We start from the raw sequence: 22,554 nt of genomic DNA, 5'->3' as shown, positions 1-22,554 counted from the left end.
AGTAATGTGTCATACGCGAACGAGTCGACTCATTGATCCGACTCCTTTGTGTCAACGTTGAAATCCTACGCAGTGTATTTTTATTCAGTATAATTTGAACAAAATGCGTCGATGGAAACTTGTGGAAAGCTGCTCGTTAGTCAAGTGTAATCAAGTGTGTTAACGCAGACGACCAATTTATTTTTTCAGAATAAAAAGAAATGAATCATATGAATGGAGCCCAGACACAGCAGGGCACAATACGGTTATAACATAGGCGCTGGGTGCTTCCAAGATTTTTAAGTGCCATACTGACTAATAACAAATATCAACAGTTTTTACAAAATCCCGGTTTAAAAAGCAATTAAAAAATTGCTGCTAGGAAACTTAAGAACCGACTTTTACTGGTCAACCGAGCCAAGTGATCCGACTCCTTGAAACGAGCTACAGTAAAGAGCAACGCAGAGGCCCCGCCTACTTTACTCCCACATCCGTCATCACGTAGCTTCACGTTGTTTTTGAACGTGGCGGCGCTAATCTGTTCATCCGACTCGGTGGACGTTATTATACATTTTGTGAGATGTAACACGCTGTAGCATGAAGTAAGGATTAGATGTCACATAATCCATCTTTTCCTCAAGGCTTAACTAAGCTGAGTGACATGACAACTGCGGTAAGATGACTTTTAGCTAACTTGCTAACTTGTATAGCTAACTTGTTTAAATAACTTATTTAGCTAACTTGCTTGTTAACTTGTTCAGCTAACTTGTTTACCTAACTTGCTTGGCTAACTTGTTTACCTAACTTGCTTGGCTAACTTGTTTAGCTAACTTGCTTGGCTAACTTGTTTAGCTAACTTGCTTGTTAACTTGTTCAGTTAACTTGCTTACCTAACTTGTTTACCTAACTTGTTTAGCTAACCTGCTTGTTAACTCGTTTAGCTAACCTGCTTGTTAACTTGTTTAGCTAACCTGCTTGTTAACTTGTTTACCTAACCTGTTTACCTAACTTGCTTGTTAACTTGTTTAGCTAACCTGTTTACCTAACTTGCTTGTTAACTTGTTTAGCTAACTTGTTTACCTAACCTGTTTAGCTAACCTGCTTGTTAACTTGTTTAGCTAACTTGCTTGGCTAACTTGTTTACCTAACTTGCTTGGCTAACTTGTTTAGCTAACTTGCTTACCTAACTTGTTCAGCTAACTTGCTTACCTAACTTGTTTAGCTAACCTCCTTGTTAACTTGTTTAGCTAACCTGCTTGTTAACTTGTTTAGCTAACCTGTTTACCTAACCTGTTTAGCTAACCTGCTTGTTAACTTGTTTAGCTAACTTGCTTGGCTAACTTGCCTGGCTAACTTGTTTAGCTAACTTGTTTAGCTAACTTGCTTGGCTAACTTGTTTAGCTAACTTGCTTGGCTAACTTGTTTAGCTAACTTGCTTACCTAACTTGTTCAGCTAACTTGCTTACCTAACTTGTTTAGCTAACCTCCTTGTTAACTTGTTTAGCTAACCTGCTTGTTAACTTGTTTACCTAACCTGTTTACCTAACCTGTTTAGCTAACCTGCTTGTTAACTTGTTTAGCTAACTTGCTTGGCTAATGTATGTTTTTGCAGACAAAATCCTGATTTAAAATAAATAAAAAAGGAACCTGAGAGATGTTTATCTTTCTTTCTCCTTCGTGTTTAGGCTTGCAACAAATGGAGAGGACTTTTCAGTGTAGGAGAAGAGCTGGATGATGAAGTGTGTATACTTTTTGTTTGGACACATGATAAACACTGTGCTTTATTGTTTGTCATCTAGACATCATTTCAACCTTTAACGCCTTTCTACCCGAGTATTGTTCTATATCGTCTCTATAAGCCATTGTCTTTTATCGCATGAAAGATGCTTCATCATCACAGAAAAGATGCTTGTTAGCTTCTGAATTGAATCAGGTGTGTTCAGTCAGGAAAAGAAGCAAATTTCTTTATATCCTGATATTACAGGACTACATTTAATCTAACCTGTCTAAGTCAGGTGACATACCTGGCTTAATTAAGCCATAAGTTAAATCAGGTGTGTTTATTATAGGGGAAAGGGAGCACATTTCAAGTCCTAGAGATGCATTGGTCTGTAATTTTTTTGGGAAAAGGAAAATGATTGATTGAATTGAAAATAGCTAATTAAATGAGCGATTCTCACAGCAAATCTTTCAAACTAAACAGACTAATATTTATCGTAAGGGTCTTTTTCAAGAGTCGTATTTAAACAGACTTATGAATGGACACCATGACTCTGAATATGAACTACAACCCTAGTTGATTAGTTTATCAGTGACTTGATTCATTTTTTTATTTCTGCTCAGCAATAAAAACTTGCATCTGGAAAGCAGTAAAATTCCCACTGGAGAAACATTCTTCTAAGAGGTGTATTTTCTTTGACCTTGGGCGTTTGCGTCAGTTTTTGTAATCATAATGGCTCCTTTATTCAATCACCCTGTGGATGTTTTTTTTTTTTTTTCTTGAAATGATGTTTATATGTGGTTGTTTTTTCATCCATATATGCATATTTACAGTGATAAAGTTAGCCAGTGATGTGAGATATATATATGTGTGTGTATATATGTATGAAAACACGGATAGAAGATCGTTGATGTGTATCCAGACAGGGCTAAAACGATCAGTCGACTACCCAGTTTAAACAGTAATAATTCAAGCTCTTAAGTTTCTCAGAAGAAGATAGAGAATAACTTCAACATGGTCAGTCCAGACGTAAATATAATCACAGGGCCTTTTTACACCTGGTCACTTTGTGTGTTGTCTCTGATCCGATAGCTATCTGATTTGTTAAAACTGTCCCATTTACATTAGGCCACATGAATGTGTCTCGGCCAATCGGATATCGATCCGATCTTTCTACTCCCGCCCAAAACGCTAATATATTTGACCTCATTTCCGGGGTAATTGAAATGGAACACGCTTTTGTGTATGTGGTTTTCAGAACGTGATCAAAAAGAAGACGTAAAAAACTTGGTACGACGGTTATGCTACAAAAAAACAGTGTTTACTGTTTGCTGCGTTTTCGCTGGAGGCAGCAGTGCGTTTTAAGACCCGACGAGACGCCTGGGTGAAAGATCACCTGCGAGTGACGTACTTCTGTTTGGGAGGAGTATAGCGCTGACGTATGTGGCTTGAACAACCACATTCATTTACACCTGTCCAGTTTCATCTGAAACGCATCCCAGACCACCTCCTGAAGGGGTTTGAATGATCAGATTTATATCCGTCTCGGAGGGCATTTAGACCTGGTCTTTTTACCATCGGGTAGCTATCTGATCACAGAAAATGCATGAAGTGACCAGGTGTAAAAAGCCCCACAGAGTAGCACCTATAAATTTAATCCTATTTGAATTTTATTTAAGGTCTTAACTAAACAAATGATAGACACTTATAACAAGTCAGTGAATGAGGTGTGATCAGATTAACGAAGTTTTTTTTCTGTTCGATTTATGCGGCATAATTGTTTTATTGTTTTTCTGCAGGACTTGCTGGAAGCTGACTGGACACACACCTCAGATTCTGGGTCATCCTCAGTTCCTGCCTGTGCATCCCTACAAGCATCTCATGCAATTTATCCCTATGAGGCACAGCAGAGCTCTGTTGCATCATCAGCCAACTTTTCAAACAGGAGTTCAGTGCCAGACTCTTCAGCACAACTCAATTCTTCAGAATCCAGACCTGACAAATGTTTAAGAAGCCTGGCCAACTCTTCATCTGTCACACAATCTGTTCCTCACACACACACTGCTTCTCTTCGAGCACCTTTTGGGGGCTCTAATGCAATCTCATCTCTGCAACATCCCTCCATTTCTTCACCTATCCAGTCAAACCCTCAGTCTGTTCTCTGCAATGCTCCCATGAAAGACATTCCAGCTCAGGATGACTTTGATGACTGGGATGTAAATCTGGAGGAGTTGGATGAGTGCGTTCCTCAGGAAGCTTCTGCTCCATACACAGAATTTGAATCCAACAACATTTCCCCAGCTAAACGGATGAGATCATCAGCTGATGCACCTGCTTCATCTTCTCTCAGAGGATTCTGCAGCTCCACTCCGAAATCCGCACCCCCGCAGTCCTTTATACGTCCTTCTACGTTTACCCCACAAAACTACTTGCAACCTTCTGTACCTCCGACCTGCCGCTTCACCAGTCCGGTGACTCCTAGACCCGTGAGACCGACATCTCAGTGGCAAAGAGGAGCCGTCACTCCTCAAGCAGAACATCGCTCTCTCTTCCAGGCTGTATCTCCTGCTCCGTTGACTCCGCAAACACCCCGTCCACTCCACATGCCTGTCTTGACTAATCACTTGGTCCAGCTGGTGTCTGCAGCGAGTAAGACGCCTCAGAAGCCGAGGAGTGATTCTGTTCGCCCCAAAACGCGCCGGTTTCCTGGTCCAGCGGGTGCTCTGCCGCAACAGGTGACGCCTGAGAGTCAGGACTTTAAGGTGGTGTTGTGTAGAAGGTTTAAAAAGGTCTATCCATTAAATACACCTTTATGTTTTTGTGCATACCTTTTTAAACTTCACAGATCAGTGGACGGAGTCCGGATGACATAGTTGTGGCAGTCCCACAGACACCGGCACACGGAGCAGTGGCTCGGCTGCGCAACGAGGTTCTGTAACTACACACACCCTTTTCTTTAGATCGTTGTTCTTACAGCCTCTGTCTTTTTATTTATTTATTAATATATTTTAAATCTAAGCAGGTCCCAAGCTCTCAAATAAACGACGAAGAGGAGTTCAGCGTAGGTCCGTGGGCAGCGATGAAGGCTGAGATGAGACTGGATGAGAGAAACCCTTCCTGTTTCCTACATTCATACAGCATCGTCATGGTGCTGCGGAAAGTAAGCCGTGTCTTCGCCGTCATAAATATGCACAAAAAAAAAAGCAGTCATGAATTATCTGTCAGAGTTATTTAATTGTTGTGTTAATGCATTTGTGTTCCACAGACCTTTGGGGTTGTGTCTGATTTGTTTTGTTGTTGTTGTTGTTTTTCCTTTCTTCTTTTGCTTAATGACTTTTCTGCTCCTTTGTTATCCAATAACAAATTGTCTTTCTTAGGCAGCCTTAAGGCAGTTGTCTAAGAATAAAGTTCCTAACATGGCAGTGGTGTTAAAGAGCATCTTACACACACACGCTGATGCCAAAGCAGTGTTCAGGGACCCTACGGGTAAGACACGCATCCCGCAGACGTGACTATAAGAACAATTAGCTTTCATAGGCACCGTTCAGAGGCAGTGCTGAGCATATGGCAATAGCATTGTGTTCAAGTTGAAATATTTGAGTCAGATTAAATCTAGGCTCATATTTCCAGTTTCCCTAAACAGAAATCATGGCTTGGCTAATAAGTGTTGTGAAAATGATGTTAAAAAAATGTTTGTTTATGCACGTATTAAAATGAATGAACTATCAAATAATAAACTAATTAAATAAGTAAAGCGCAAAGTACGTGTGAATGATTTCTATATTAAGTAATAATTTATCCTTTTTATAATTTACACACGGTATTGATTCAGGGTAGAGCCGGCAAAGGCGTTACGGTTACAGAGCGTGTTTACAGCAAAAAGCACTATGACCGGCACGTTTTATGTAAAAGCAAAAAAAAGAAAAGATTCAATTAAATTTATTTTGCTAGACTGGGGTGTTGGCAATGCTAAAAAAAAAATCACCCCTAGGGTAGAGGGTTTTGTTGCACGTTTCCGAAGTCTGTTACCAGAATATGGTGCGACATAGAAGTGTTTCTAATGAAATCTAAAGTATCCAAAGAAGCGGTTCTAATGAAAGCATCTGCTTCTGCATCTCCGTTTATACCGACAGCCTTTTTCTCTCCCTGTATGTTGTGTGTCACTCTGGTGCTTTTATACGATCTAGGTGAGATGCAAGGTACAGTTCATAGACGCTTGCTGGAGGACAGACAGGGGGAGCTGAAGACCGGCGCAGTGCTGCTGCTCAAACAGGTAATGTACCATCGCCGCTCTAATCGTATAGCGCAGGGGTCGGCAACCCGCGGCTCCGGAGCCGCAAGTGGCTCTTTCATCCCTCTGCTGCGGCTCCCTGTAGATTTGGAAAATAAATATTTAATTTAAATTCAAATGTGATTCAAAATTTTAAGATTATCATGCTCTTTTTTTTTTCTTTTTTTTTTTTGTCGCTCAAAATATCCGTCGTAACTGCCGACTTGCGAAATCCGCTGGCGCAAAATTAAAAAAATTCCATACAATTCGGATCATGCTTTTCAACCCCAGGCAGCCGAACATGGATAACTGCAAGGAATGAAAAGTTTCTGAAGAAAACAGAACATTGAATGAGATGTGGACAGATTCGAAATATTTTTGTTTGCCTGCAGAAATAAAATGTCGTTTACTCGTTAGCAGTCCATTCATTTCATAAATGCAACACACTACAGTTTTTTCTATACTTTCCATAAAGGTAAAAAAACGATATATGCAGCGTTACCTTCACTTTAGATGTCAAATGGGTTTTGTGGCACCCTGTGTTTTTTTGTTTCTGTGGGAAACGGGTCTGAACGGCTCTTTGCGTGTTTAAGGTTGCCGACCCCTGGTATAGCGTGTGTGTGTGGTCACTAAATTCTGTGCTCTGTGCTGCTATTCCTAGGTGGGTGTGTTCTCCCCCTCTAACAGGAATCACTACCTGAACGTAACACCCAATAACCTTTTTCGAATCTACCCTCCTGACGGAGCAGTCCGTAGCTCCTCCCAGCGTTCCCAGCCTGAACTGGTTAGTGGCCACGTGTTGCAGTCGCAGCATGGATTGTTTAGTAGTTTAATAGTTCAGTCGTTTTCAATCAAAGACGTTTTTGCTTAATGTTCATTGTTCTGCACATTGTTCTTTTCTTTTTTTATTCCTGTTGTGTTGAATGTAAATACAGGGACCTGCTGGATTACCGCACTGTGAGTCCTCTAAGCTTGAAAGGGGTCCCGTGTCTCAGATGGAGCTGCATTTTGATGATGATGATGATGATGAGGCTGAGCAGAATAGTGTCGCAGTTAAACTTACGCCCCCTGCTAACGGGGCGGTCCAGTCTACTACACAGCCTCACAGCTCAGAGGATGCTCAGTGGGATGCAGGTGCTGTGATACGGAGACGCTAACCGTGTCGTATCAGACACGTCTACCTAGATCGTGACTTACTGCACGGATCCATTTTTAGTCGTACACGATCTTTTCAATGTAGCTTTTACCCGACACGCCGCTGAGCTAACCCACATGCACGAAATAAAATATCTTTAAATAGTTGATTCTGTAACTGTATTTTGAGCCACTAATTGTTTTTCTATTGTAGTTTGTAAATCGCAAGAGGGCAGTAGATGGCAATTGTGGCTAAATCCATGCATTAAAGGTGGGGTGTCCGTTGTTTGAAAGCCAATGTTGACATTTGAAATCACCAAAAACAAACGCACCCCTAACCCAAACGGGGCCCACATGAAGGGAAGAACGATACGATTGCAGATAAACAAACAAGGAAAAATGAAACACAAGCATCATCATGTAAAGGACAAAGGCATATATTAGTTCTGTGTAACAAAGCAAAACCAACGTTACTCACCTATCGAGAAGGAAAAAAGCGCCTCGGCGTCTTAAGTAAAGTCGGCCACATATTCACAGGTTGGAGTTTCCCGAGTCAAGAACTCCTGAGCTAAACGCTGTTACTACACAAAACGCGGTTGTAGCTGCCTCTCTACATTACTACGATAGAAAAGAGGTGTTATTTGTGTAGTAACAGCGTTTAGCTCAGGAGTTATTGACTCGGGAAACTCCAACCTGTGAATATGTGGCCAACTTCCTGCTCCTTCAGTTCTCTCCAGCGCTGGAAAGCTGATCCTATATTAACACGTCCTACTTCTTTCCTTATCGTAAGCCATTCTTCTCTTTCTTTCTTTGTTTTTATCCTCCATGTCAACGTTAAAACCGCTTTCTGCTAATGTCACACATGCGCACTGAACACTCTCTCCGCCCATATTGACAAGCCCCGCCCCTTTCTGCTCATCGGCTACACGTTTTTGTTTTTAGTTTTGTTTGGTGTCCCAACGCAGTTTTCTAAAGCATTTCTCAAACAACAGAGACCCCACCTTTAATTCACTGAGGTCTGATGAAATTATTAGATGCTCATTAAAGGTTAACATCTGTTTTCATGTGGTTAACTGATTTCATTTGTATCTGTTTCTATGCTGGTGCTAATTTGTTAATCTGCTCGTTTCTTGCAGATGATCTTGATGAGCTGTTAGGGGACTTGCCTGTTGACTCGTACTGCGCCTGATGCTGACACCATTACCCTAACGATCTACCAGACCACAGCCCACGTAGCAAGGCTGTGCTTTTTCAGTTTGTTTGTATAGAAGCTGCTGTAAGATATGTACATAATAAAAAAAAAAAGCTGTCGTCTAGACAAGACGGAGAATAAATGTTTGAGGTTGAACCGTCCGCACGGTTTTTGCGTTGTTGGTTGTTTGTTTTTTCCAACCTCGGGGTGATTTCATCCTGGTTAAACATTAATACAAGAACAGATGAGTTCATGCAAATTTTACACACCGAAGCCAACCTGTAATGCTAATGTTTGTGAATTCTAACTGGAAATGTGAGTGGGATCTGTGTGTTGATGAGCGTAATATTTAAGCTGTCATAGAGACAGGTGTGCTGGTGTAGGTTTCCATAGTTACTCCATCCTGCGCCCTCGAATGTAAAACGTCTCTCGAGGCAAAAGTCTGACAGCTTGATCCAGTTGTGAAGAAATAACGTGCTGTTTAGGGTTATGGTCGGTGGCTTTAATGGACTGTATTCGTGCCAGAACCTGTCGTGAGCTGATGGACATATTGAATGAGCAGTAGGAACCTTACGCTTTCTGTCCTTTCTCTTGTTTCCTTTTAGCTTCTCGTTACATCTAGATGAGACAGGTTTGAATTAGTTTATCAGTACACAGTGTACACGAGTTGGGGCATTAGTAAGCTCTCAGGCTCTCACTACACATCATATACATTTTTTAGCTTAATCGCTTGGGTTAAGTCTTTTGAATTAAACTCGATAGAATGTCAAATCGCTAATATAATTATGAGAGCCATGACATCAATAACAAGATACTTACATTTGTAGAGGAAGTTGTCTTGAGAGTTTGACATCCGTTTTTTTTCTTCAGCTGAGAAGCTTCAGAAATTATGACATCATTTCCAGTAAGGGAACATAACGAGTATCGACACTCCTTGTTTTTTTTTTTTTTTTTTTTTGTGGTTATGAGGTCGTATCTCCTTCACACAAAACTATTCAGACACATGGATAGAGATGGGGGGGGGGGTTCTATTAGGTAGAAGAAACAAATACGGTTTCGGCTTTGATAAACAATAAACCTTTTAGTTGTGGCTAAATTGGTATTTGGACCTTTTGCTGCTTCTCAAAACGATGCTGATTTCACAAGCCGAGTGTGTCACGGTTAAAAATCGTGCCATTTTCCCTGAAGCATCAAGCTTCCCTTGAACTTTAATGATCTAAAATATTCAAGCAGAGAGAATCCCAGGCTCAGAGAAAGAATGATCAGGAAGTGATCTGTAAAGTAATCATGCTTCAAAGGGTTCTGTCTTACATAGAAGAAGAAGAAATGTATTTGTTCTTAGTTAAATCCCAAAGGAGCGCTAATCAGTGTTTAAACTGCATACGCATTAGCAGAGCCGTAGAAGCACAGGGACCTTGTATGAGACACCTCATTAAATCATTAGCAGGCTAGAAGGCCTGTAGCGGTCAGGAATATCAGAGGAATCCACAGGCGATCTGATGTGATGAGGAAACCCGACCTCTGTAGTAGGAAAATGTTCAATCTAATAAACGCAGGAATGCCAGATCCTAAGTGTGTCTTTTTGTTTCACATCCTAGCTTCTTCTTTTCTCCCGCTGAAGAACAGGCGTATGAAAAGGCTCACTAAAGCGAATTCATCTATTGAAGACACGGATCCCAGCTGCATTATTGTTATACCATCTGCATATACACACCCCAATGATTATACACAGAATTGATTTGTGAGCCTAAACAAAAACCTACTCATCACATGGATCTACTATTCATACACCTGCCACTATTAATGATCATATTGTAAGACCAGGCTTCAAGAATTTTATTCGTACCCATTGTTTATTTAGTTTGTGGTTCCTCCTTTTGTGCTATCGTGTTTGGGAGAGAATTCAAGCGTTTATACCTTACGTTTGTGCATCAGAAAGACCTAGAAGAGTCCCTACTAATCGTTCCTTGATTCCTTCGAGTGTGTTTTGTTACTTTCCTTAACAAAGATGAAACTTAATTTGTTTGCAGGTCAAATTTAAGAAGGAATAGGATTGAGATTTTGGACACGCTTTTTGCTTTTTCATGCGTTTATGGAGTACCATTTCTTTCTGAAGTTTTAAAAAAAAATTATTTGCATGTATCACATGCTTAACTGCTAAATAAACGAATTAAAAAAAAAACTAGCATGTTTGTAAAGTTTCATTTCTTTGTCTAACCGGAAATAAATGAATTACCTTTACAATGCACCTACAGGATGCTTCCTCTAGAGGGCGACTCACTCATTAAGAGTAACAGGATTGATGTGTATATTACTACATTTATATGGTTCTATATGTTTAAAATACTCCTTACTGTCTGCTTCCTTGATCTAATTTGTACGCTTTAACCAAAACTGCTAATCACAGTACCAGCATCTATTCCATCTACCCCAGTGATTAACAGAATGACATGTAGCCTGAAGATTTGCCAATTTGTGACAAACCAGACATTGATTAATGCCCAATGCCAAAACTGCCCTACGTACTGTAGTCAGGCTAAACAGATGCATTTCTAAACCACATCTTAGGAGTCGGGTTATACCGAAATTTGTATTTTGCCTTAATACAACATAACATTATACATTCATGCAGTTTTACTAAAAGAATTTCGGTTTGATTTGAAATATCTTTTCGACCCCCAGAGTTTAATTTCGTATGATTCTTCTCACTTATAAAGTAAAAATCGATCCCGATGATGTGCATATGTTAAGCTTTACAAGCAGTAATCTTGAATTGACCTCTTTAGGTTAAACATAAGGAATATAAATATCAGTCCATTTTTATTTCACTTAAACCAACAGTGTCCAATCTTATCCACAAAGGGCTGGTGTGTGTGTGTGTGTGTGTGTGTGTGTGTGTAGGTTTTTATTCCAACCAAGCAGAAGCCCCACACCAGAGTCTATTAAAAGCCAAGAACAACTGATTAAACAGGTGTTATCAGGTGTGGCTTCTGCTTGGTTGGAGTGAAAACCTGCACCCATACACACCGGCCCTTTGTGGATAAGATTGGACACCGGTGACTTAAACGTTTTCCAAAATACAGCAGTGATGCAGTGCTACTTTAGTCCTGTTGTTTGCCTTACTCCAGCTTTCTCAACTCAATTTTATACTGCTTAAAGTTATATAGCTTCAACTTTCATGCATATACCACTTACACCAGTCAATACAGACACAGATTCATAACTAGCTTAGCAAACCTTAGCAAAACTGAATGGTGTCACTGGAACTTTGAGCCAAACTTTTGCAGTGTTCAGTCCTACTGTGTTGGATGTTGTATGTTGCTGGGAAAAGGTGAGTTGTGACACCTATTTAATATTCTTTATGTTTCAGATTTTTTTAAATGTTTTTTTCAAATTAAACATCATTGTAGACTTGCTAGCAGTCCCTTGTGCCGTCATAACATTTCGCACTAATAGCAAATATATATGACACCAACCAAAAATTAGCTTTAGTGTCACTAAAAACATCACGATTATTTCATTGCAAACATGTACTGGGTTTCAAGGTGGACATTTCCTTCGAAAACTGTCAATAATGACTGAGAGAATGTTCTTGAATGTTCTTAATAGCTCATGCATTTATTACTTGTACGGTGTCTATATAAGTTAATAGAAACCCAGTCAATGTGATATGCACAAAAACGAGGCAAAGCAGCCTCACTGTCGGGTTGCCATAGATTCTTCATAACTCCTCTAATATGACGATGCATTAATGGGTTTATCTATCTATCTATCTATCTATCTATCTATCTATCTATCTATCTATCTATCTATCTATCTATCTATCTATCTATCTATCTATCTATCTAGTTGTTTGTTGTTATGTGATGTTGAAGATCCATCGCTTGGTTTTTGATCTGCTATATCTGGCAACCCTAACCTGTAAACAGGTTAAAAAACCTGTATAAAATCTAATCATGCATATGAATATTAGTATTTGATTTTATACAGTTAGTTTATATTCTTTAATAATTGAAATACCAAAGCAGTTAAATTCAATTTAAGTCAACGTTATAAATATTTTCTTAAAAAAAAGGCAATGAAAATAACGGCTCACACAACTTTTTTCATTTCTTCTAAAGGTGAGAAAAGTCACTAAATAATTTCAACAAACACAAACAAACAAATTACCTAATGAATCGGTACATATTTTATCACATTTTTAAATTATAAGAGTTTATTTGAGCTCTATGCGGTTGGTGTTAGCCGCGATGCTAACGAGTGATTTAACGGTTTGCTCATAAATAAAAGGTGAACGTTACTTTTTTTAAACCATATAACCTTTTCAATAATGCTTCATGCATGAGGAAATTTTTTGTTTTGCAGAGTAACTAAGAAATAAAACAACCGGTTGTACAAGTATTGGAAAATAATCACTTTGAGGTGACGTGATAGTTTTTTTTTTTTCTAACTAGCGCATGCAGAAGTGTTTTATTTAGTCAATGATGACTATTGTGAATAGTTGAATGTTTTTGGAACATTCACAAAACAAGTTATCACAAGTTCCTGTTATCACATACTGTAAACGGTCATTTCTTCTCTTTTCTCTGTCTCTTGTAAAGATAAAAATACAAAAAAAACATAAATTCAGCTTGTTGTGTTACTGAGAAACTTTTGAAATTTCCGATCGGAAGATTCTCTTCTGGTGGAAAACCTTTTACAAAGCACTGACATTCATTACCGCTCATCCGAACTTCTCGCGTCACGGGGAGCCTGTGCCTATCTCAGGCGTCATCGGGCATCGAGGCAGGATACACCCTGGACGGAGTGCCAACCCATCACAGGGCACACACACACACACTCTCATTCACTCACACACTACGGACAATTTTCCAGAGATGCCAATCAACCTACCATGCATGTCTTTGGACCGGGGGAGGAAACCGGAGTACCCGGAGGAAACCCCTGAGGCACGGGGAGAACATGCAAACTCCACACACACAAGGTGGAGGCAGGAATCGAACCCCGACCCTGGAGGTGTGAGGCGGGCATGCTAACCACTAAGCCACTGTGCCCCCCAACTTACACCATAGTGAAGATTATAGGGTTTGATTTAAATGAATAAAAAAAAAAACCCTGACCTTGCCTTATGACCTTGCAAGTTGTGCACGATCAGTAGTAAGTCAATGACCATATCATGTCCTCAAAGTCTGTGATTAATAAAAAAAAACAACAAAAAAACAATAACTTGCTTAAAAGACCACTTTGAAATGTTCTTCTCCATTTTACCATTCTGCATTTTAAGCTTTATTTGATATGTTTATAATGTTTGGTTTTAGAATGATGATTAAAATAGCAAAGTGAATCCCTGAGTGCTTTTGTATAGCTGCAAATGCTTCAAACCTCTTTCCCTGGCAGTATATACTATAAGATTTATCAACATGTCAATACTTATGACGTATACAGTATTATTTTTACTGAACGTTTTATAGAAGGTAATGTACGCTGAAATTTACACGTTCCAGACACTCGCCTACCTGTAAAACACTTCTGACATGATGGATTTGGACAGGATTGGTTCTTTAAACTAGTTCAATGGGAGGAAGACTTTTATTTCTGAGAAGGAAATTTATTTCTATAAAGTCTCTTCCATTTTCAGTATTGATTATGTAGTGATTTTAAGATGAAATTCTATTACAGGGAGAAAAGGTTGCGAAGGAACGAGGGATCGTCCGGTCACGCGCTATGACTGATAATTACCTTCATCTTTTAATCAGTGGTAATAACCATTTATTTGTCAATATGATGAAACTATATTCTAGCTAGTGGCGTGTAACCGTCACCAGTCGCGGCTTGTTGCTGAATAAACACCGTTTGCGTATCTTTCAAGGTATCAAAATTACTAGCTCACTTCTGGTGTGTGGGTCTAGATGCACCTACGTTATTCCGTGCTGTGTCTAATCTGCTTTCCTTTGGCTGTTCCACTGCCATAATCAGAGGCTACACTATTACAGAATCATTTGGTTATCCCAACAGGGGCAGAAACTGTGCCTGTATATTTACATTTCCAGCATTTAGCAGACGCCCTTATCCAGAGCGACTTGCATTATCTCATTTTTATACAGCTGAGCAATTGAGGGTTAAGGGCCTTGCTCAGGGGCCCAACAGTGGCAGCTTAGTGGACTTTGAATTGAACTCACAACCTTCAGATTGGTAGCCCAACACCTTAACCACTAGGCTACCACAGGCCCCTAATGTATTTGTAGACTATAGGATCCCTAGTATGAAGCCTAGGCTTGTTTAGGTTGGATGGATGTATGCATTTTGTCTTCTCTGTCTTGGAGCATAAAATGCACACACATCTGTGCAAATAAAGTCAAGTTAAAGGCCATTCATTTGTTACAAACGACTGCATTCAGGTTCCATACATAGCAATGTAGATCTTCCTTTTCCATTATAGAGGTTCCTTCGCTTTAGCTTGGGTCACAGAGGCTGAAACGAATGTGATAATAACAGGAAGAGGTGTGTAATAAAAGTGGTCAGGTCGAGGGAAATGGACAAGGAGTGGGCAAAAGAGAACAGAGCAGCTGTCAGATGGAATCAAGCCATCGTATGACTCAGGAGTGCTCGTAAGAAATAATATTTCAAATGGAGGGTGACATTTCCTGCACTTAGAAAACTAAAGTACATTAAAAAACTTTCTTCTTTCTACTTTTAAAAGATGGGCGCATACTGTGGAGCAGGTCAATCGCTCCGGTTGTACTTCTCCTAACGATTGCAGCCTGGTGATGTAATAAGCATTGTGATGTAATGAAGAGGTGCTGAGGAACAAACATTTTTTCCCGTAATGGATGACATCAAGAATCTCCACAGGAATATGAAAAGAAGCACGATCTGTCATGGTTAAACCCACACAGTGAAATAAGATCTGCCTATAGTGCATTGTGTTGCTTCTTTGTGTTCGCTTTTATTCATTTAACACTTGCTGTAAATTCCTACTTTTCACTGTTGTCTTTCTTATCTCACACTACTTACTCATCCTGTCTTTACCACAATAGTGTACCCATGAGGTCTGAAAGGCAGTAGGAGGTCTAATTTCTGTATTTTTTTTTCCGATTAAACGTGAGTTCACAAGCTGCCTGTATGAGTCCTGCATCCGTGTGTTGCCAGTTTCTGTTTCCAACCCAGAATCCCTTGAGATTATTATTATAAGACTGATACAAAAAGTTTAACTTTTCATTTTGTAATATTGGTGTTACAATCTGTGGCAAGTATCAGGAGCAGAATCCACTTCATTAACATCTGAGAAATCAGGTCGAACATCAGGGACGTGAACATACACGCATATATTCACGTCCCTGATGTTCGACCTCGAAGCGAAGCCAAAGTGCGACTCTGCTTTAGTAGAAATTATGTTGGTGATTTATTTATTTATTTATTTATTTATTATTATTATTATTATTATTATTATTATTATTATTATTATTATTATTATTATTCTCAATTGGATAAACTTTGGCACAACCAGAACTCTTCCAATAGCTAGTCGTCAGGCCAAACTGAGCAACTGGTGCAGTTTTTCTTAGTATTGGCTTTAGTGATTTTCAAATTAGTTGCATTTGTCTATTTTTGGTAAACTGAATTCTTACGAAAATATAATGTACACATGAAAATAATAACTGTGTCAGTGGGTTTAAATACAACAGTTCTGCATGCATTCTGCATAAAGGGAAGGTATGCTCTCTTCTCTCCTGTCCGTGACACTAGTCAGTCTTGGGCATATGTGAGCTTATGTATGCAGAAGAGTGTAGATGGTACTTTCCTCTAAGGGATTTATAACTGCTGCTCTGTGATGCTTCATGAAGGGGTTTTCAGAACGGTGCTGTTGGATGGTGTCATGAAAGGGACGAGGACAAATTCAGGGACCCTCCCAATGAAAAGTGACCTGATGTCTTAGTATGTGTTTGCCTTCCTGCTAGTTGGAGAAAGATAAGCAAAAAACCAAAACAATTTTTTAAAATAATAATAATAATAAATACAATAAAAAAACTCATAAAAATAAGAAAATATTTTTTTACTATATATATTAGTAAAATATTAATATTAAGTTTATTTAATGTTTAAGATCCATTGTTCTACTTTTAGTCACTTTTAGAAACATTTCTTTTTTTGCCTGAATGACACTTTTGTAGCTTCATGCAGAACATGTTTGTTTATGTTGTTGGAGGCATTAAAGAGAGTCGATGGTAATTTTCTGAACCCTAGTAAAAGTTACACGCGTTAGAACATATCGCATCTATGTGATAGATAGATGCCGTACTAAAGTGCCCCCCCCTTCTCTTTTTCTCTCTTACTCGCTCTTTTCCTCTCCCTCTCCCTCTCCCCCTCCTCTATCCTTTTTTTTTTCTCCTCTGTGCGTACGGCACTCGTCTCCGGTCTTTCCATTACTCTCTGCTCTGCATTTGTCCTCAGTTGCATGTGCTATTCCACCGCGTGGATGGATGGGAGTGGAGTATGAGCACGTGTGTATCAGTACAGGGAGGAAAGAGAGAGAAGGCAACACTGAAGCAGACTCGAGTGAACGGCTCGGGGAGTGTGTGAGAGACCGAGGCTGATCAGCGCTGCGCGTGCATGTAAGTATATCCCCCTCTTTACGGCATCTGTGCGTGTGAGTAGGTCACGTTTGTATCAGCTTGTCCGTTGTTGGGAGAAAACAGGAGGGTGTGTAGTTCCATCTGTCCTCACGAGAGCGAGAGGCACTGGAATTCTGAGGTCCTAACACATTCACTTTACATGCATGCACACACTTACGCATACACACATGCAGCCAGTTTGGGATCAAGCACAGCATCATCTCGAGCCTTGACCCGCCTCCCTAACACTCTCTCTCTCTCTCACACACACACACACGCGCACACACACACACAGGCACAGATACCCACTCACACGCACTGGATGTCATCCTGCATGTGACGTGCTTGCACTTGTTGTTGGCTGTCCAGCGTGTGTGTGTGTTTGTGTTGTAGCTATGATTGTGGGTTTGTGGTGCTCTGCTTTGAATTTTTTTTATATTATTGGCTTAAAAAGGAAAAGAGAAAAGAAAGGCAAGCTGTCGGTTGTGGAATAGAGAGAGAGAGTAGGCTTGGTTTTGGGGCAGGCTGGAGGAGTGAAAGTGGACAGAGAACGAAAGAGTGTGAAACGCATAGCGGTGTATTTTTTGTTTAAACCTCAATTCCCTTGTTGCCTAAAAACTCTTCTTGTGTTCATGTGCGTATGCAGAAACGGCTGCACCTTCACATCAGTTGCTCGGTGTAAACCACCTCTCGCTTGCTACATATCAGCTGGTACCTAAGAGGAATCTTTGGCTGAGATCCATTTTAATATGCCTCTGTGTGTGTGTGTGTGGATCCTGGCCTTTCTTATTACTTCAACTTGTCATTGCCAAAGCTAGCTAGATTGATTATCATCATATCCCTATTTTTCTTAAGATAGACTGACAGTTCGTGTCTCGTATCCAATTTAAACAGTAAATGCTAAAATGTAATATTTGTAAATCATGAATCCAGAACAATATTTCTGGATGTGACAACTAGTTGACGACTAGGCCAGGGGAAGCCGCACACTCTGTTAGATTATTTACAATTTAAAAACCTTAAAAATGCTTGTTTTGTTTTCTTTCATTGTTGTGAAACCCCTAAATTACTTTTGTTGCCACCAGAAGTCATTTAATTAATCGAATAGTGTTTACTTAAGTGTAATTAAACACAAGTTCCATGTAGGCTTGGGGCCTTTTTACACCTGGTCACCTTTCTCTGATCCGATAGCTGTCTGATTTGTTAAAACTGTCCCATTTACATTAGGCCACATAAACGCGTCTCGGCGAATCTGATATCGATCCGATCTTTCTGCTCCCGCCCCAAAATGCTAATATATTTGACCTCATTTCCGGGGTAATTGAAATGGAACACGCTTTGGTGGATGTGGTTGCTACCAAAAAAAACATTTACTGTTTGCTGCATTTTCGCTGGCGGCAGTAGCGCATTTTAAGACCAAAGAGACACCTGGGTGAAAGATCAGAGCCCGTGCTGGTGGGAAAACATGTTTGTTTCTAGCTCGATGCATGACTCGTGAATAACCTGCGAGTGACGTACTTCCATTTGGGAGGAGTATAGCGCTGACGTATGTGGCTCGGACAACCACATTCATTTACACCTGTCCAGTTTCATCTGAAACACGTCCCAGACCACCTCCTGAAGGGGTTTGAACGATCAGATTTATATCCGTCTCGAAAATGTCTCGGAGGGCATTTAGACCTGGTGTTTTTACCATCTTATAGCTATCTGATCACAGAAAACTCAGGAAGTGACCAGGTGTAAAAACCCCCTTAGATTAGATTATACCTATGTAAGCAGCACCATGAACTACAAGACACCATTAAAACAAGTCTGGGACCAATTTATTTATTTAAGTAATAGGGTTTGAATTTGAAAATAGCTAAAGAAGGCTGTCTACCCAAAAGTAGAGAGACAATTAGTGATAGAAGAATCCAATAAGCTGAGGGTAAAGCACAACATGATGCTGTAATGCCAAGTAATACACTTCAGTTTCATGTTAAAACACTACAAAAAGTGAATAAATAAATAAATAAATAGATAAATAAATACAAGAGTTTGGGTGTTTCTGTATTATGAATTAATCGTGTGTATTCTGTCCTCTGCAGGTCAATGTTCTTTTGTGTGTGCATACTGTATGTATTTTGACTGGAGCTCTACATCCCCCCCACAGGTGTCCCAGTGCCCATGATGGAGCTGAAAGACAGTTGTGCCAGCGAGGGCAGCCATGAAACAGAAAGTGCTGGCACAGGCAATCTGTCAGGCCCTTTTTCCTGGCACTTGTTTGCCCAGCGCAGCACGCTACACGGCCTGCGTTATGTTTTCCCACACCGTCGCTCATCAGCACTGCGACGTGTCCTCTGGAGTGCAGCTGTACTCGCCTGTCTTGGTCTCCTGGCACTGGAGGGGGCAGAACGCGTAGCCCACTTCCTGTCATATCCACATGTGGCTAGCGTGGGCGCTGTACCTGCGACAAGCCTCGTGTTCCCTGCTGTTACCGTGTGCAACCTGAATGCCTACCGCTTTACACGGCTCACGCGTAATGACCTGTACCATGCAGGAGAATTGTTGGCGCTGCTTGACGTGCATCTGCATGTGCCCGAGCCACAGCTGGCTGAGCCCCACGTGCTTGACTTTCTCGCCGAGCGAGCCAATTTCAGTGGCTTCCGGCCTAAACCGTTTAGCATGCGTGAGTTCACTGAGCGCGTTGGCCATGACCTACACGAGATGATGCTTTACTGCCGCTACGAGGGCCAGGAATGTAGCCACCGGGACTTCAAAACCGTGAGTCTCCTGTTTTTCATATCCATTTCATGACTTTGCAAAGGAAGGAACTTGATTGGTCTCGAGACCTTTGTTTGGTTGTATATCCGGTAGCTCATCACTTTTAAGAGCACTAGTTTTTTGGCCACTTAGTGGATCATTTTAAATTGTTTAGTTAACCTTTGGATTTTATAAGTTTAACATCGTCTTCGTTTATTATTAATACGAAATACGGAAGACTCTAAATGGGACAGGCTCATTACTCAGGTTTACCAATGCACCTTAAAAGCTTTTTCTTTAGACATCAACCCGTCATTTGTGATTCTATAGTAATCCTTAAATGTCAGCTGTCTCTGATGAAGCGGTCACAATTACCACTATTATCACACACTGTTTATTTAAAGGTTTGAGCGTTTAATTGGAACAAGATAATGATGAAATGGGTGTCTATTTCGAGTCATTCTCTCTCGCTACATCTTCTTACACGCTTATGCACAAAGGGAATACATAGAGTTCTGTATACTTACATTTACATTACTGGTATTTAGCAGACACACTTATCCAGAACGACTTACAATTTATTTCAATTTAAACAACTGAGCAATCGAAGGTTAAGGGCCTTGATCAGGGGCCCAGCGGTGGCAGCTTGGTGGACCTGGGATCATGACCTCATGATCAGTAGTCTTAGAACCTTGACCACCTTCGTTGTCTGGCTCTGGATGACCGAGTCTTGGCCTTGGCCCTAGCTTTGCCACCGGTTTTTCCTCTTCCACTCATCTTGTAGCTCCGATAGTACGTTCTAAGAACAACACCGAAATAAAGTATAGTTAAAATACAAACTATCATCTAATTTAGTAAAAAGGTACAAAGAAAATAGGCAGACTACAGTATATAAATATATACATAAACCTATATAACTTATAACTTTCTGTGTGTCTCTTTGTATGTGGTTACAAGTATTTCAGCTTGTAACAAAAAAATGGACAAAATTGCACTCTCCGGTCCTGTTTTTAGATATTTTTTTCTACTCTGTGTGTCACATCTCATCAGATGTAGAGAGAGCGAGATGTGAGATGACTGTGTGCTGTCTGCTTTGAAGATTCCCCTTTATAGATAAGTGTGTGTCTGTGCTCCCTTGGGGAGCCTGGCTGGCTGGCTGAGAGTGTGTGTGTGTGTGTGTGTGTGTGTGTGTGTGTGTGTGTGTGTGTTCGTTCTGGTGTGACCCACTTCAGCACAGAAAAACCATGTACACACACTGTGCTTGCTAATTTTTGTGGCTGGCAAAGTAGTAAATTGAAAATTTATTGTGACAGACCTCATTTATGGGGAAATGCTTCTAAATCAACCCATTCATGTCTTTGCTGCCTTGTTGATTTGTTGACCCTGTACTACCCAGTGTAGTAAATGTTCAGCTGTCATCAAGAGTATTAACCTTTTGAGGTAAAAACTGATGATATATATTCGAATTAGTGTGTTCCAATTTGTATTATGCCGACATGAGTATCCCAAAGGTACCAGGATGGTCTGTTACATCCTGTACGTTTTTGTACTGTAATTTGATCTGTGGAAAACTTTTTCAGCTGATATTTGCCCAAGAGAATTTCATTTAATAATTACAATCTCATCTTAGGAGGGCACGGTGGCTTAGTGGTTAGCACGTTCGCCTCACACCTCCAGGGTTGGGAGTTCGATTCCCGCCTCCGCCTTGTGTGTGTGTGGAGTTTGCATGTTCACCCGTGCCTCGGGGGTTTCCTCCGGGTACTCCGGTTTCCTCCCCCGGTCCAAAGACATGCATGGTAGGTTGATCGGTATCTCTGGTAAATTGTCCGTAGTGTGTGTGTGTGTGTGTGTGTGAGTGAATGAGAGTGTGTGTGTGTGCCCTGTGATGGGTTGGCACTCCGTCCAGGGTGTATCCTGCCTCGATGCCCGATGACACCCGAGATAGGCACAGGCTCCCGGTGACCCAAGAAGTTCGGATAAAGCGGTAGAAAATGAATGAATGAATTTCATCTTATTTTGATATAATCATATTAGCATCCTGATGATTAGTGAGCCATAAGTGAGCCTAGATTGTTAAAGAGATTCTTTTAAAAAGAGATGTTGCTCAGACCCTGAATATCTGCCCAACATTTCAGCAAAGCGAGATGAACAATAATAAGTGAATAAGTGACGTGACATACAGTTAAGTACGGTCCAAACAATGGGACATACTAAACACTTTCTCTGTATATCAGAAATTCTGTGTACCATTCTTTTTCACGATAAACTGTACATTCAAATTAGAGAAAGGACACACAAAGCCGGGTTATTTGCCTCGTATGCTCTTTATACAAGCTGGAAAAAGCTTTAAAATGCCTCATCGTGCCTTAAGATAAAACCAAAAAGCTTTAAAATGCCTCATCAGATTTGAATTTCACAGATTGGAGTTTCCCGAGTCAATAACTCCTGAGCTAAACGCTGTTACTACACAAAACGCGGTTGTAGCTGCGTCTCTACATTACTACGATAGAAAAGAGGTGTTATTTGTGTAGTAACAGTGTTTAGCTCAGGAGTTATTGACTCGGGAAACTCCAACCTGTGAATATGTGGCCAACTTCCTGCTCCTTCAGTTCTCTCCAGCGCTGGAAAGCTGATCCTATATTAACACGTCCTACTTCTTGCCTTATCGTAAGTCTTTCTTCTCTTTCTTTCTTTGTTTTTATCCTCCGTGCTAACGTTAAAACCGCTTTCTGCTAATGTCACACATGCGCACTGAACACTCTCTCCGCCGCATATTGACAAGACACGCCCCTTTCTGCTCATTGGCTAAGCGTTAGTTTTGTTTTTTGTTTATTTTTCGGCCCGCTCGGTTTTCTGAAGCATTTCTCAAAAATCAGAGACCCCACCTATAACAATAGGGAACCGG

The 22,554-nt window shown here is 40.4% G+C and overlaps 2 protein-coding genes across 2 annotated transcripts in view; both read left to right on the top strand.

Annotated features, from left to right (window-relative positions):
* The first annotated feature begins 447 nt into the window (after positions 1 to 447).
* Positions 448 to 8,456, top strand: hrob (homologous recombination factor with OB-fold). The gene is made up of 10 exons (XM_027161190.2): positions 448 to 652; positions 1,665 to 1,718; positions 3,499 to 4,434; positions 4,545 to 4,628; positions 4,722 to 4,859; positions 5,077 to 5,185; positions 5,887 to 5,972; positions 6,631 to 6,753; positions 6,905 to 7,103; positions 8,240 to 8,456. Exons 1-10 carry the CDS (start codon positions 593 to 595, stop codon positions 8,290 to 8,292), a joined length of 1,842 nt encoding a protein of 613 aa, XP_027016991.2. The 5' UTR covers positions 448 to 592; the 3' UTR covers positions 8,293 to 8,456.
* A 2,837-nt stretch (positions 8,457 to 11,293) lies between these two features.
* The window catches only part of asic2 (acid-sensing (proton-gated) ion channel 2), a 597,673-nt gene continuing 586,412 nt past the window's right edge, over positions 11,294 to 22,554 (top strand). Inside the window, exons 1-3 of the mRNA XM_027161102.2 lie at positions 11,294 to 11,626; positions 16,747 to 16,907; positions 19,060 to 19,670. Coding sequence (XP_027016903.1) covers positions 19,074 to 19,670 — 597 coding nt within the window. The 5' untranslated portion in view covers positions 11,294 to 11,626; positions 16,747 to 16,907; positions 19,060 to 19,073. The remainder of the gene's footprint in view (positions 11,627 to 16,746; positions 16,908 to 19,059; positions 19,671 to 22,554) is intronic.

The sequence above is a fragment of the Tachysurus fulvidraco genome, chromosome 15 (assembly GCF_022655615.1).
Source record: "Tachysurus fulvidraco isolate hzauxx_2018 chromosome 15, HZAU_PFXX_2.0, whole genome shotgun sequence".
Lineage (NCBI taxonomy): Eukaryota > Metazoa > Chordata > Actinopteri > Siluriformes > Bagridae > Tachysurus > Tachysurus fulvidraco.
This window is presented reverse-complemented; position numbering and strand designations above follow the sequence as displayed.